The sequence below is a fragment of the Lacerta agilis genome, chromosome 3 (assembly GCF_009819535.1).
Source record: "Lacerta agilis isolate rLacAgi1 chromosome 3, rLacAgi1.pri, whole genome shotgun sequence".
Classification (NCBI taxonomy): domain Eukaryota; kingdom Metazoa; phylum Chordata; class Lepidosauria; order Squamata; family Lacertidae; genus Lacerta; species Lacerta agilis.
The window spans coordinates 79,514,076-79,529,666 of NC_046314.1; the positions used below are offsets into that span (position 1 = coordinate 79,514,076).

General features: G+C 40.3%; 1 protein-coding gene across 1 annotated transcript in view; it reads right to left on the minus strand.

Annotated features, from left to right (window-relative positions):
- HEATR5B (HEAT repeat containing 5B) overlaps nucleotides 1-15,591 on the minus strand; it is a 43,993-nt gene that overhangs the window by 19,394 nt on the left and 9,008 nt on the right. Inside the window, exons 8-21 of the mRNA XM_033144459.1 lie at nucleotides 14,069-14,318; nucleotides 13,056-13,211; nucleotides 12,236-12,486; nucleotides 11,186-11,297; nucleotides 10,201-10,353; nucleotides 9,543-9,642; nucleotides 8,809-8,918; nucleotides 7,664-7,827; nucleotides 6,655-6,830; nucleotides 5,638-5,743; nucleotides 4,907-5,097; nucleotides 4,180-4,339; nucleotides 3,026-3,215; nucleotides 1,722-1,891 (exon numbers count right to left, since the gene is read on the minus strand). Of these exons, the coding sequence (XP_033000350.1) occupies nucleotides 1,722-1,891; nucleotides 3,026-3,215; nucleotides 4,180-4,339; nucleotides 4,907-5,097; nucleotides 5,638-5,743; nucleotides 6,655-6,830; nucleotides 7,664-7,827; nucleotides 8,809-8,918; nucleotides 9,543-9,642; nucleotides 10,201-10,353; nucleotides 11,186-11,297; nucleotides 12,236-12,486; nucleotides 13,056-13,211; nucleotides 14,069-14,318 (2,289 nt within the window). The remainder of the gene's footprint in view (nucleotides 1-1,721; nucleotides 1,892-3,025; nucleotides 3,216-4,179; nucleotides 4,340-4,906; nucleotides 5,098-5,637; nucleotides 5,744-6,654; nucleotides 6,831-7,663; nucleotides 7,828-8,808; nucleotides 8,919-9,542; nucleotides 9,643-10,200; nucleotides 10,354-11,185; nucleotides 11,298-12,235; nucleotides 12,487-13,055; nucleotides 13,212-14,068; nucleotides 14,319-15,591) is intronic.

Below are 15,591 nucleotides of genomic sequence, written 5' to 3' on the forward strand. Positions count from 1 at the left end.
GCTGCTTAATTAAAATTAGCTACTCAGTAAACCATTCTTTTTATTAATTGAAAAAGTACATGGATCCATTAAAATAGCAGTTTAGCATATTGTGGGTTTCCTACAGCATCTGGTTCACCAGTGTGAGCACTAGATGCTGAACTAGATGGGCCACTGGCCTGATCCAGCAGGCTCTTCTTATGCTCACATGAAACCAAATACACATTTCAATGTGATGATTGCTGCCAAAAGGGGGCCTGGGATACATGTGTTGTTTGTGCATATTACTTAGATCATTTGGTGGCGTGGTATTGGCTGGGATGGCTTCTGTGTGACAAAGGTGACTGCCACAGCAAGCTATGGAGTATAATAGAAGCAACCTTTGTTCAAGAAACTGGCATCTGAAAGTCTTTGTAAGGGCAGAAATTTGTCTGTCTGCCTGGACTCTAGAACGTGGACAACAGAAATGCTGACAAGGCCTTCATGAAACTAAAACAATGCATCTGATGGTTAAGTTCTACCTCCACTGTCAGGGGCGGCACTTTACATAGAAAGCACAGTGGCTTACCCCCACAAATGAGGGGGCCAGGGCCGCGGGGCATGCTGACATCACTTGTGCACGCCGCAGGGCATGCCAAGGTCAATTGCGCATGCCCCACGACGTGCTGATGTGTCATGCCTTCTTGAAAAAAATTTGGGGCCCTTGCTGCCTCCCAGTTGGTGCCCCTGTTAATAGAGACATGGAAAGCTGCCTTGTACTGAGTCAGACCAACAGACCAGCTATCTCAGTGATTGGCTGTGGTTCTCCAGCGTTTCAGGCAATGGTCTCTCCCAACCCTACAGATGACTGTACCCTGGATGTTCTGCCTGCAAAGCATGCGCTCTACCACTAAGCCACATCCCATCCCCTAAAATGTCTCTTTATGATGCCATAGCTGTGCCCTTGCACCCATAAAGTGCCTTCGTGCATTCTTTTGAACACATGAATAGGGTTAGTATTTTACCATCATCTGATCTGAATGATGCTATCAGCTGCTAAGAACAATACTGCTCTGTGAAGAAAACCAACAAAGAGCAGCTAAACTTCACATGATGTGTTATCAATGGCTTCCACTATCGAGTGCAAACTGCTGTTTATAGCAAACTTAAATATGCTTTACAGACACATTCAAACATTTATGGTAAATATTTTCTTCCTAATGAAGGAATGTTTTAAACTGTAACCTGCCTTGGCTGCCTGGCTGAAAGGCAGCATATGAATGCAATTAATAAATAAAAGAAAGAAGTACATCTATATATCTCTTCATAAGAATCATATAACTTTATTTAATTTGATTCCCTCCCCCTCTTCTACCTCCTCCACTCATCTCCCCTAATACTCATGGGAGAAATGGCAATGTGATCTGTAATTGCTAGGTTGAAAGTTTTATTGTTATTAGTTACTGCTATTTTGTGAGACTACAGCTGATTATAACTGAATGACCTGTCCTTTTCTGTATGTATGTTCTTAAAAATTCACAATGAAACCTATATTATTTTTAAAGAGCTTAACTATTTGGTTGGATTATGGCTATTTAAGAAGCCACAGTAGTTCAGAGAAAGGAAGAAGGTTGTGTGTTCTCCACTTCCGGAGAATGCAATTGATCATTTTGACAAAATTTCTCACCCACACACCCCCAAGTATCCGACTATATAAATGTTATAGTACTGAAACATAAATGAAAGGCATAGCTTATACTCACACAAAGGCTGGGAACGAGACTGGAGAGGTTAACATGTCGTGGTGCAAACATGTGAAGTTGCTGGAGGCAGGAAATGGCAGCTGCCTGAACTAGAGAGTCTGAATGATCTTGTGTAATTGCACATCCCACCAGACATGAGGAACGGATGGTGGAAATGGTAGCTCCATTACCTATCAAATTTAAAGTTATCAAATCAACTTCTAAAATATCTAAATAATTTTCTATTTCAGTCACAATTCCATACATGCATTTAATTTTCTATCCTGTCACTTGCCTCAAAATGTAATATACACCAAGGCTATAAGCTTTATTTAATTGATTATAGGGCATAGGTCTCACAAGATAGATGATGATGATGATGATAATAATAATAATATCATCAACTATATAAAAGACAAGAAAACACCAACATTCCCGAAACAGCAGCATGAAAACTGCAGCCCAGCCTAGATATATTTAGTCACTAATAAGAATGTTAAGAAAAGAGCAGCTGAGACTCCAACAAATAAAAATATATGAAAAAAGAGAAAGCTGGTAAGGAACCAGAAATCGAAGCCAAGGGAGCCTTATAGCACACCTATCTACACATTATTGTTGGTTGTCCCTGTTAGACCAGAAGGTAAAAGGTAAAGGTAAAGGACCTCTGGATGGTTAAATTCAGTCAAATGTGACTATGGGGTTGCGGCACTCATCTCGCTTTTCAGGCTGAGGGAGCCGGCATTTGTCTGCAGACAGCTTTCTGGGTCATGTGGCCAGCATGACTAAACCACTTCTGGAGCAAGAGGACACCGTGAGAAGTGCCAGAGCGCATGGAAATGCCATTTACCTTCCCACTGCAGCGGTACCTATTTACCTACTTGCACTGGCATGCATTTTAACTGCTAGGTTGGCAGGAGCTGGGACAGAGCAGCAGGAGCTCACCCCATCATGCGGGTTCGAACCACCAACCTTCCGATCAGCAAGACCAAGAGGCTCAGTGGTTTAGACCACCATGCCACCCGCTACATTAGGATTCACACCAGCAACCAGAATGTCCTCAGGTAGAAGATATAAAATGGAGAGAGACTGGAACAGCACTAAAGCCATAATCCTAACCACACTTATCTGGGAATAAAACCGACTGAACTCAATAGGGCTGACTTCTGAGTCAACAAGACAAGGATTTTGCTTTAAGGCTGCAATCTTAGGTATCTTTGTTTGGAAGTTGAAAAAACATGGATTTATTTTTTAAAATGTGTAATATAATGTGCACAGAACTTAACATGAGGATTTCAGCCCTCATTTTTATTGTTTTGTACACTAACCTTGCAGCTCCGGGCCAACAGTTGTTATTATAGCACCTAGACATCGACCCAAACATTGGTGTACTTCTGTATGTGATGGAGGCACTGTCAAAAGTAGTGTGAGAACCAAAGACAGAGTAGGCTCTACGTATCCACGGTACATTGGTCCACTAGAGTCCACTATTAAAGCAAGCGAATGGAGAGACCATGTCTGGAAGAATAATTAACAGGTTAGTCATATACTTCTGGCACAGTTCGCTAAGACTATGGTAGGGCATGGTTACCACTTTAGCACAGCGGTTCCCAGTCTTCATCACATTCTCTCTCTCTCTCTCTCTCTCTCTCTCTGGCTTGGAAAAGTAACTCTGAAGCCCCACTTTTTGACTATTATTAAGGAAATCAAAGCACAGACCCTGCTCATGTACCACAGAACTAAAAAGGGAGGAAGCAGAGCCATCAGGGCCCACAACATGGTTTAAGGTTTCTGTGAAGTGGACCACCAGCACTAACGTTAATGAAACACTAACAAATATTGGGCATACCCAAATTATGAAGACATTTTTATTCCCCAAGACTTCAGTAGTTTGATAATGGGGCGTTTCATTCACAGCAACATTTATCTATTAACAAGCTGTTAGTATTTATTTATTTTTTAGCATTATGCTTTTACTCTATGTGTTATAATTTTCAGGCTCCCCCATACTGAAATAAGCATGTGTGACTTCTAAGTATGCCCACTTGAAGAAATATTTGAGAATTCCATGGTAGGGAAATGTAGTAGAATGCAGGATTGTTTAGAACATATGAAAGGGAGGGGCACACAATGATCATATATGTTACCTAGAGCTCATTAGAGAAACAGCTGAACTGAAAGTAATACAGAAATAAAGTATGGCTGGGTTGTGTGCAGTACCTGCTTAGAGTAGTGCTTACAGAGAAACATTTTAAGATTGTTTACCAAATGGTAGCATGACTATTTATAACTAAAAAACAGTTGAAGCAACAAAACATGGGTGCTTATGCTCTGAAACCTTTGTTTAAAAAAAGTTTGCAGAATTTTCTGCCTGATTCTTTTGCCATTCATAATATTGTTAAAAACATCTGCATACAGAACGAAGCATTAAAAAGTGTATACTCCTTACTATACTGTGCTGAATATTATATATCTGCTTTACCTGGACTTCAGGGGATGTTCCATCTTGTGCCAATGCTAACAGAATGCTGACACTGGTTTTCAAGTGCTGCCCAGAACCTATTCCTCCAACGTAGCGGTGGAGACAGCCAAGAGCCAAGGAATGGCCTGTTCTTGCTACGACGTCTCTAGCAGATTTCAGCCTATCAAGATTTTGGTAAAGTTAAATTTTTGCTAATACCATTCTTGTTGATGTCAAATAAAGACAAACAATCCAATACAGTAGGTCCACAACTTACGTAAGGGTTACCTTCGAGAGATTGCGCCTAAAGCCAAAATCACGTATAGTCAAAACCCACTGAGTTCAATGGCAGGTGGGATTGCCAAAATCATTCTTCCTGGAACCCCACCCATTCCCTCCCCTTTTGCCACACACATAAAGCTGAATGTGCACAAGTTAAATATGTACTGTATTATTTTTCAAGATCACATAAAGAGAAAACATTTCAAATGACCAAGGTAGGTAAAAGCAATCAGCTCCTTGCACTTAAATGCTTACAGCCATGTTACTTCCTTCTTAATGTATTAAGAACCAAAATTAGAAATCATATGCAGTTTTTAAGCAGTGCACATTTTCATATTTGCATGCATAGCAAACTATATTCCATAACAACTACATTCAATATAAAACTATATTCCCATGTCACACAGGGGAAAGAAATGTAGCAAACAAAGTTCTTCTTTTGTTTCAAGCAAAAAGTTCAACGTACTTGTCAAAGCTGTACTGAGCCATTCTGGCAATGAAAGTTGCTTCTCCCACCACCTGTGCCATTCTTCCAAGAGCTTCTCCTGCAGCACATCTCAGAATGGGGTTAGGGTTGTCAAGGGCCCCCATAACTAGTGTCAAGGCAGACTTGCGAACTTCTTCTGGCCCTAAAGTACTTTTATTCTCAGCTAAGCCCTATAACAGAAGACAACATATAAAGTTTTACAGATACACGCCATATAATACCCATATTCACAACTACTGTTTTTGCAAATGACTTTCCTACATTTCCAGTCAGGGAAAGGTTTAAGCTTTCACACGTTTTGGCAGATGTCACATAACCAGAAGCATAAAGGTGCTCTTCCACTCAAAGTGGGGCTTTTTTGACTTAGTAAAAAGGGCACAACACCTTCAAACTGTAGCATAGGTGATGCATCATATTTTGCATGCTGTGACACGGCTCCTGATACATCAATGTGCAAAGTCTTCCACTAAGGCTCGCATAACAAGTTTACGGAACAGTGTTAATGGACTCCATTTTAAAGTTATCTCTGCACCTCTGATCCTTTGATATGAGGGCACTGATATTAGCACAATAATAGTGATCAGAAATGAATTTGTATGGATACATTAACATTCTATGCCTCACAATTGCAGCCTTGTTATAATTACAGTAGGATAGGAAATATAGTACACAGCAAAAATACAGCATTATACCTCTTAAAGCAGGTTTACCTTTAATGCACTAAGAACAGCAGTAAAAATATTAAGCTGCACAGCTTGCTGACGAACACCTTTTGCCTGCTTGACACATTCTGCAAAATGATCCAACATCTGTAGCCTGTAAATACATATATTATGAGAAAGATATTCCTTGAAGTAATAGAAAAATAGCTATAAAACCCACAGGCTCCAAAGGTGATGGCTGTAAGGTGCCTCTGTGTGGCAAATGACTATGCCATAATGTGATATATCATACTTCAAATTATGTTAGTGTGCTTTCAAGGACTATTTGTTCATCTAACAGTGCCATCAAATGAATTCACCAGGCAAGCTGCTGGTAGTGTTGCTGCTGCTGCTACAATACAGAAGCTCCATAACTAGGCTTGGCAATAACTGTCCCCACTCACATAATGTGACTTTCCTTCCTCTTTTAACATCACCTCAACCCTCTGAAAAGATTTTGGAGGGTGTGGGATTGCAGGGGAGAGGAAAGAAGGGAGGAGGGAAAACATTACGTTGCGTGAACACAACAGTAAGTGTTGAATGTTGAATAAACGCTCTATAATGCAGATTATAAATCAAAAAGATAACACAAACCTTTTAAAAGGTTGACAAATTTCTTAATAGCTAACTTTTAAATAGGATTTAAGCCTTGATACTGTTTAATTAAATAACACTATAATGACATATTCACAAACAGACTTTGCTGGGGGGGGCACACCTAGGTTCAGGAGCCCTAATCTGCCCCCCACCCCCAATTTGGCCCTTACTAATTTTGGTAGCAGCAGCAAAAAGAACAAAAATTAAAGTAAACACAGTGCTGCATTGAGCAAAGTGCAGTGCCCTGATCTGATTCAGCCTTTTCTCAGTCATTTGATTGGTCATTTGATGAGCAGAGGAGGCGGCAATAATGACACTCCTCAGCTAATTTGCATGGTGTATGTATGTGTGTGTGGCTTGCAAGTTCAAGAGGGTTGTCTTTGTGGCTCTAAGGCCAACAAAGGTTAGCCACCCTGGTTATAAACAGACCTGTGCTTGTAGGAAACATGAGGGAAAACCACTCCAAAGAGAGCAACTGAGGCATCTATGACTGACACTCCCAAAGGAAGAGGACCAGGAACAGCTTCACCAGCAGGGATGCGCAAATAAATGGAGGATGGATCATGTTCTAGAGCACCACTTCCAGAGGCACTGTTTGGCTGGAGCTGTAAAGCATCAGAACACTTGAAATATGATAAACGTGTAACACTTATCGTGTAACATTTTCTAAAGATTTTTGTTTCTAAATTATTCTTGTTCAAGGGAACCTATATACTTCTGCAGTGTCTACATTATTTCAAGTACAAAAAGGGAGATTCAACTCTAAGGCATGGATCCTAGCTTTTAGCACTGTAATGCTTGCTTTCAAGGAATGGGTTCTTCCATGAGTGTATTAATGGAAGGAACTTCAGTTCATCAAACTAAATACATCCATGGAAGGTTTGAGCCAATATGTATAATTCAAGTAAAATTGCTTTGCTTGTGCCCAGTCACTTGTTTACCAATACTGCACAGAACACACGATAAGGACAATTACAGATCAAGCAGTCTCACATAAGAGTTTCATCTGGAAAGTATGAGAAGGAAACACACACCATGATTATACTATTAGATGTCCTACTGTAATACTTTGAGCAGCAACAGCAGCAGTGTCCACTGCCTTTTTTCTTTTTCAAAAACATGCTTATTATGCGACTTTATTCTTTTCTAACTCTATGGCATCTTCCCCTGCTCTGCTACAGCATGCTTAAGAGTTCGCGTTTAGGGTTGGCTCTGTTCTGGCATCTCCCACAAACTCTACAAGATGCAACATTTTTCATAACTCTAAGGAACTGCAAATTATAATTGAGTCTAACTTAAACCTCTATATTTAGAAATCAGTAGGAGTATTACAAATATGTGCTGGGCACTGTAAAAATACCAACAGTGGATTTGCTCAAGAGCCTTGAAAAAGGCAGAAAACTAGATGTTTGGGGAATGCTTTTTAAGGGTTTGATACCTGATCTTCAATTGATTTATGGTCTGTTTCCTGCAGCCAGGAACCAAGAAGAACACTGTCGTCATAATGGCAGAGTGACCTAAGCAGAGATGTAGTAGTATTAGCAGAGTTGTCTGTCAAAGTAAATTCTGCCACCAGCTCCCGAAGAAGTGCATTAAATGAACCTGAAGGAAAATAATTGGAAGGAGACAATGTCAAAATATAAGACATTTTACATCCTGTGAATCAACAGGCATTGTATGAAACAGAAATAGTTCCCAAAGAAGGATGGTGCAGTACAGGAAAATCAGTACTAATATTATTCCTGGGGAGATATAGCCCATGAGAAGCCCACATTCACCTGCCTGAAAAGTCAGGTAGTCTTGTACAGCTAGATGCACCTATTCTAGTGTCCACTGGCAAAGAGAACTCTACTGCTTTACTATAGTACTACCAGAGAGGCCCTCAAAGAGCACAGTGCCAAGAAACTAAAATCTAGCGGGAGACCAGCCAAATACCACAAAGAAAAGTAAAAGCTTTTCCAGGTAGTTTATTTCTCCAACTGAACTGCACTGAGACAGGGGTTGAAGAAATCAAAGGTACTATCCGGTGATTATCCTCCAAGCTGGAGTTCAGTCAATAGAAGAGTAGAGGAGTTGGATAGTTATAATGGAATGGTGTTGGGGGTGGAGAGCACATTTTTATTTCTATTTATTTATTTATTATTAAGACGTCGTCGTCGTAGTTGTTGTTGTGCATATACAGAGTAGAGGGGCTTGGAGAGCATCTGAAGTTTCAGATATTAACTAGACACCCTGCACTCCAAGGCCAGGGAGACTCCTGCAGCTTGATATCATTAACAATCCTACATTGTACAGGTATTTGTGAGTTACCCAGGACCATTGCTTAAAGGCATAGCTGGTATATGTATTACTGAATAGAGTTATTTCTAATCTTTGTAAAGCTGTACAGATGTGTATATGTGAGCACTGTGATTCTGCCAGATGTCCTCTAGAAAAATACATTATTTGTTCATAGAAATGCTACCAGTCTTGTGACTGTTTTCAATTTTGTCACCACTTTAAAGTTTTTAAAAGCCTACATAAGAATATAAGGGATGTGGACCCAAGCATTAAGAGCAATAAGCAACAATTCAGTGCAATTACCTTCATATGTTTTTGGTGGTAACAAAGCCAAGATGTCATAAAGTCTTAATCGGACCATTGCTGCACTAGCCTTCAGATGTGCTCCATGGGCTTTTATTACAGAGGGAATGCTATTGTGTTAAAAAGAAGTCCAGATTAAATTACTAGTAAAAATCATGACATAGTAAACTGTTGATGCAATGGGTTGTATTCAACATAACACTAAGACTAAGGTTCCATCAGCGGAAGGATTTCCCCTTGCACAACAGAACTCCCCTGCCCCCTGCAAAATCTGTTCTGGAGGTTCCTCCAACCATCTAGAACAGATTTGGGGACAGCATAGGGAGCACATGGGGGGGAGAAGTGGGGGGAAGTCCCATTGTGCTAGTGGTAACCTTTGTGGTGGGATGCACTAGGTTGAAGTCTAACTTTTAATACTGTTATAAGCAAGGTCTATCCCTGAGTTGCTATGTGATATGCACACAATTTCATTTTATGCAGAATAAATTATTTTTTAAAGTATTTTTAAAGAAGATTTGTGCCTTCTACAAAACAAGAAATAATATTTAGTTTAAAAATGGAAATGTTAAATATCAAAAAAGTAAGACAGGACATAAAATTAACTTTAAGAAGTTAGTGCCGATTGTTTCTTCATTTTGAATTTAAAATGAGAACTTCTCTGACTTTTTCTGGTTATGCAGACTACAGAGGATTTTGAGGGAAAATTACTTCACCATTGTGGAAATTATACTTACTGAGACATCATTGTCATAGCACATTCTATAGGAGTCATCAGTTTTCGAATAACATCCTCTGTTAGAAGTTCGGGACAGTGTGCAACAAAACTTCTCATAGCTAATAATGAAAAATGCATTGGTCACATTTTAAACTATGTAAGCAAACAAGGAAATTTTAACTCTCCAAAAGAAACTGCAGTTCAGCTGCTGGCAGAAATGCCAATGCTTTACCTAATCAGCAAGAAGCCATTCAAGAAGCCAGGTGAACCACATGCTATCCACTATTGCTACAGTCTATATTATTATAGCCAATCTTGCATTGCTATAGGAAGGGCAGGTGGAATCAAATACTTCCCCACTTGTCTCCCTCATCAGGTATCTTTTCCTTAAGAGTCACATGTACCCCTACAAGTGAACCTTTTTTTAAAAAACTCTCTCAGCCTTCTGAATAAGCCAAACTCTTACATTACCTTTATATTCTATTCACTTGCTACATTTATATCCCAGCTTTCCTCCAAGGATCTCAGGGCATTTTACAAGGCCCTGTGAGACTGGAAGTGGGACTTGTTCAAGGCCATTTAGTGTTCAGATTTGAACATGAATCTTTTCACAATGTTACAGGTAAAACCAATTGAAATAATTCAGGAACTGTTAGCTATATCTTTGAGATTCTTACCACAGAGAGCTCCTGCACGTCCTTCCAGTGTTACTTGCCATGTGAAGGAATCTCCACGAGCTTTCTCTGCTTCCAATTCCTTTAGAGATCGGGGAAATACATTTCGCCACAGCAGTAACATTTTGGGAAGATGGTAACGAACAGCAGATGGACCTAACCAAGAAGGCAAATCACTGTAGATTATAAACAATTCTCAACAAACAAACAAAAAGTAACCAAATGACACTAAAAATACTCCAATGCCACTATTGTGTGCCATTCTTTTCTTTTCTTTTCTTTTAAGTCACATTTTGTATGCCACTTTGGCCGTTTTTACTTGGGAAGGTAGCCAGTAATCAATGTAACCAATGCATGTGATGTACGATTATAGGAATATTTGTATTTTTACACACTATGTATTAGTCTTTAGCATTAAAAGTTTAATCAAATAAAGCTAATTTAAAGAATATTGGGCTGCCAAGTACTCTTTAGAAAGTAGTAACTGTTATCAACTGATAAAACACTGTTATTTATCTTCCTGCTGCTCTCAATTGTTTATTAAAGTCCAATTTGTATCTAAATGGGTTTACCTTAACATAAGACACAATTTTTACCACAATGCTTCCAACCAAAACAAACAAAGAAAACAAGATGAGAGAAAATGTCTTTTTCCAGACTGTCTACTACTTATAGCTATGTTTAAAAGACCGGGAAACAAAAGATAGAGAAATATAGTCACTTACTGTAATTTCTATTTTCCTTGAAAGTTATATTTTAACAGACCCTTTTAGATTTGTTTTCTTGGAGCCTCTCATCACAGTATTAAAGTGCCAGTCAAACATGCCTCTCCCCAGTTACAAATATGAAGTTCTGAAGAGCTTGGTTTATTCTGCTGACTATAACAACTTTAAAGAATTTTTACTGTCAAGACTAACCAGACAACCTTATTAAGAATACCAGGACTGTCCTACACCACAGTGATAAAGCCAGCCACTCTTTTACATACCTAAAGTCATTAGAGCACCAAGCAAAAGCCATCCAGCCTGGGTTCGCTGCAAAGACAATCTGCTATTTTGTGCAGCAGATCGTAAGAGATCCTCTGCAATGCTAACAACCATCTGAAAACAACAGAAGCAGATTGTTACCAATTATGTGCCCATTCCTAATCACACATTACGTGCTAACACAAAAGCTTACATGTGTAACCATGGAGGCACAATACTTTCAGATCTTTAAACCTGAATTGTGGCATGTCACAAGAAGTTGCACAGTATTCTCAATTATTTAGTTATTTAAGGAATTAGCAATAACACTTCCAATTTGGGTTCAAAATAACACACGTTACGCCAAAATGCCACAAAGAGTAAAATGGCTGTGTGACTTTACTCAACAAAAATTAAATATTTACAGAAGAGTAAAGAAAACTAAAAACCCGTGTATATATAGGGTACCCAAACCAACTTTATTTTAAAGATGCAAGGAAATGAGGAATCCTACTATTACTAAATAAGGAATGGGAAATGGTAGTAGGGATCTGACAGCTGAAACAGTAGCCTAGATTAACCAGGGGAATGTTTGGATGCAAATGAACTCTTTGGGTCAAATGAAAGCAGAAAGATAGTGAAATTTAGGTAACAGATTTAAGAGAAAGAGTAATGTAAAGAGTGACACACTAATTATTTTCTTCTCTCATTGACACAAGAGAGGTCAGAGTTTAGGGACTCACAGAACAGCCCCCCCCCCCCAAAGAGAGGAGCAGACGATGATGTTGACAGTGGCAAACAGGGCTTACATTAGCACCTGGGTTGTCATGGATATGCCATGGCCTGCAGGTGATTATACTGTTTGTTGTGGCATCTTCTCTTCTTCTGTTTAAATGCATTTTATAGTCAGGAGGTAGCAAGTCAGACCCTTTCCAACAACAAATTGGTGTTTTAACAAGTGAATGTGTTTAGCATTAGGACAGCAAAAGCGAAGTCCATTTTATTTCTGTAGCCATAATGCTGTTAAGATTTGAAATTAATATGCGAAGCCACATCTGCTCATAGTATCTCACCTTTCCTTTTGCGTGGGGAATGCCCAAAGGACACTGATGAACTCCACCTAGCAAAGCAGCCATTGCAAAACTGTAACCACTAACAGCTTCTGGTGAGGTCTTCAAATTGTTGAGCCTTTCGGCACACCGGTCCAAAAAAGGAGTCACTTGGAAAGGCAAGGCCACAGCTACACAACGCAGGCACCATGCAGCAGCAAGTCGGGCAGCCATACTTGGATGAAGAAGAACTGAAGTAACAGTCTCAAGCAATCCTGAAATCAACACAGACAACAGTGAGTCTTAAAGGGAAATCAATAATGAATTTCTATACTAGGATATACACTATACCATTCAGTCCCCTTTCACTCCATTTAATAGTAAGTTAAGCTGTCTAAAATCTTACTTAACAGAATGAGATTTAAAACTAGTTCACTGTTGCTTTTAAATTTCCATTTTAGTTCTCATTTCAATAAACATACGATGAGGCATTCACCAAAACTCTCCAGACTCTAGGTTCTTATGGGGAAACTATACTGATAACTACTTGGTGAAATTTTGTAACTACTCAACAACTGTATATACAAATACATTTTTATTAGGTAATTTGTTTAGCTGTTATGGGTGCAGGCTAAAGAATCTCAGAATTGCTTACATCCTGCTGAAACCAGAGGCAGTAAATGGCCTTGCATTTTTCTAGATTACATCTTCACATGTCTTGCTGGGTGTGTTTTTCATGCCAGAATCAAGTGGTAATCAAGTAAGCTGGCAAACAGAAGTGGATATTGAACAGTACAATTCTATACAGGCAACTGTATATTAAATTACAGTCTTAACAACTTACCTATAGAAGGCTCTTGTATTAGAGGTGATGCAGTGGCACTTAGGCTCTGAACTAGGCTCCCAAGCTCCTGAAGGGCACAAACCATCACATGCTGACTTGCAGCAACTTCAGCTGCTCCTGATTTGTTTTCAATATTAGCATCATTCACAACTGATTCTGGCAAAGCATTGGGAGAAGAGAGAGTGTCATACAGCATTCTTGTAAATTTGAGGTGTATTCAGAAGAGTATCAGTATAAAGAACTATAGAGATGTGAGAGTTGCTTATACACAGTAGCTAAGAAACTGAGCTGCATATGTTTGTCTGAGATGCCACAAAATTTAAGAGACAACTTTTACAGAACAGAGATTGGTTTAGCATACATTCAGAAGACTTGCTGGCAACCTACATTAAAAGCTGCCTTTCATCACAAGTATTTTATATTTCATCACAAGAGAGCTACTTTTTGGATAATCACTGAAGGAATGAGAAAATATTATCAAGAAATAAGCCATTGTTTCTCTATTTTCACCATGGAAACTTAGCTTATGAAAAATGTCTAATAGTGATGAGTCTGAAAACTGAAGGGAGAGAAACAAAGCATTAAATTCTCTTCATGATTACCGATTTTCCAAGTTCTGACTTCTACCTACTGCCAGTTTTAAAATATTTTTAAGAATTAGCTCTCTGACCTCAAGCAGAAGTAGCTTGATGCCTAAATGCCACATATGCATGTTTTTTTTGGGGGGGGGAGCCTGTCCTAAACATTCTTCATCTTCTGAGTAAACATACTTCTGTATTTCATTGCTGTGGTGCAGTTAGCATTTGAAAGATATATTCAGTCAGCACAGCTAGATATTTTAGAGCATATGTACAGATTATTACATACTGTGCCTGCACTTCAGTGTTGTGAAGGCACATAATCTTGTTTGATTATCTGTCATAGACCTATTTTTTGCAGCTTTAAAAATTCCTTCATACTTATGGGACAGGAATATGTTATGTTGATTTGGACCTTAACCTTAACATTCTTACCTACTGCCTTCATCTGTTTACCAATTGCCTGGCATATATCTTTGGCAGCTGCAATCTGTGCCTTCTCCCCCAATAAACTTCCTACAGTGGCTCGGAGGATGAAAGAGACACATCTTCGAGAGTACACCGCTTCTACATGAGTCTGCGTTGCACGAGGATGAGAAACCAGATCTAGAACATGTGACAAGAATGTAGCAAAATTGCGCTCCAGCCACTGACCTCCTAATGTTGTGACAAAGACAACATAAGCCTGCAAATTCAAAATACAAATATTACAGCCACAGAAAGGGAGGATTTGTACACATTTCCATAATGGAGGGGAGGGGCAAAGAAAGGGAAACTCTAATGAGAAGACTTAAATGACCCCGGTTTTATAAGATTTTGAGGCAAAACAACCATATTTTAAGGATGGATTCACATATATGATGTCTTCAATCTAATGCTACCACAAGTAGAAGGAATATTTTTGGAAGGGCAGCCCTCACTACCATTATGATTCACTGCTTACCTTGATTCATGATGAACAAAATAAAAAGAAATGGCTACTTTCCCCTTTTCTGATCCTGGAGAACCCCTTCTCCCACCACAATAAAACAATATTTTCAGGAATTGCAGGTCAGTGCAGTAAGAACCTCTCTCTGTCTAATAGCAGCCCTTCAGAGTCTCAGAGGTCTTTCACATCACCTTCTATCTTTTAGCATGGCAGGCTAAGGCCTCTGTGGAGGTGTGAAGGAGGAGGCATCATTTGCAAGCCCAAAAGAACACTACAAGGCCCTTTGGTCCAGGCTGACTGGAGCCCTGCACAGAGGTACTCTTTTTAGAGGCTGGGGATACATCAATTGGTTATACAGGTCCAGGGCCGTCTTAAGCATATCCGGCGCCATGGTGCAAGGATCCCTCCGGCGTACCCCCCCCCCAATTTCCCAGTTGTCGACCTTTCTTAAGGGGGGGACAAGTTGTTGACCTATCTTAGGAAAGGCTGCCCCCGCCCTCACGCTGTTGCCCCGTGCTCCTCACACACATCCAGGCATCGGCTCCCACAGCGGGAACATGGTGTGGGGCTGGGCAGCCGGGCGCGATGGGGGCGGCATGGGAGGCAGGTGGGGGTCTTGTCCGGGCAGGGAAAGGCGAAGTGAGCTGGGCTGTCCATGTCATCGCAGCAGAGAAGCGCGCTCATCAGCCGCAGTCTTGCCATCCTTGCTTGGGGAGGAAGGGGGGAGGAGAGAGTGTGACTGGGAGGGGATCGGGCAGGGGAAGGAAACACGGTTCGTGTGAAGGAGTGCAGAGGTGGTGGGGGCAGCGGGAGGAGGCAGCTCCATGCAAGGCAGGGGAGAAGCAGGGGAAGGAGGGAGGGGTGCTGGGGGCAGCATTTGCAGCATGTAGCCTCGAGCGTGGGGATCTTTCGAGGTAGAGTGGATGGGGGGAGTGGTGGTAGAGTCATGTTTAATATGTGCAGAGCTTGGGATGTAAGCACACACCACGCAGCCAAGGAGGTGGTGTGTCGAGGAGCCAGTGGAGAGAGC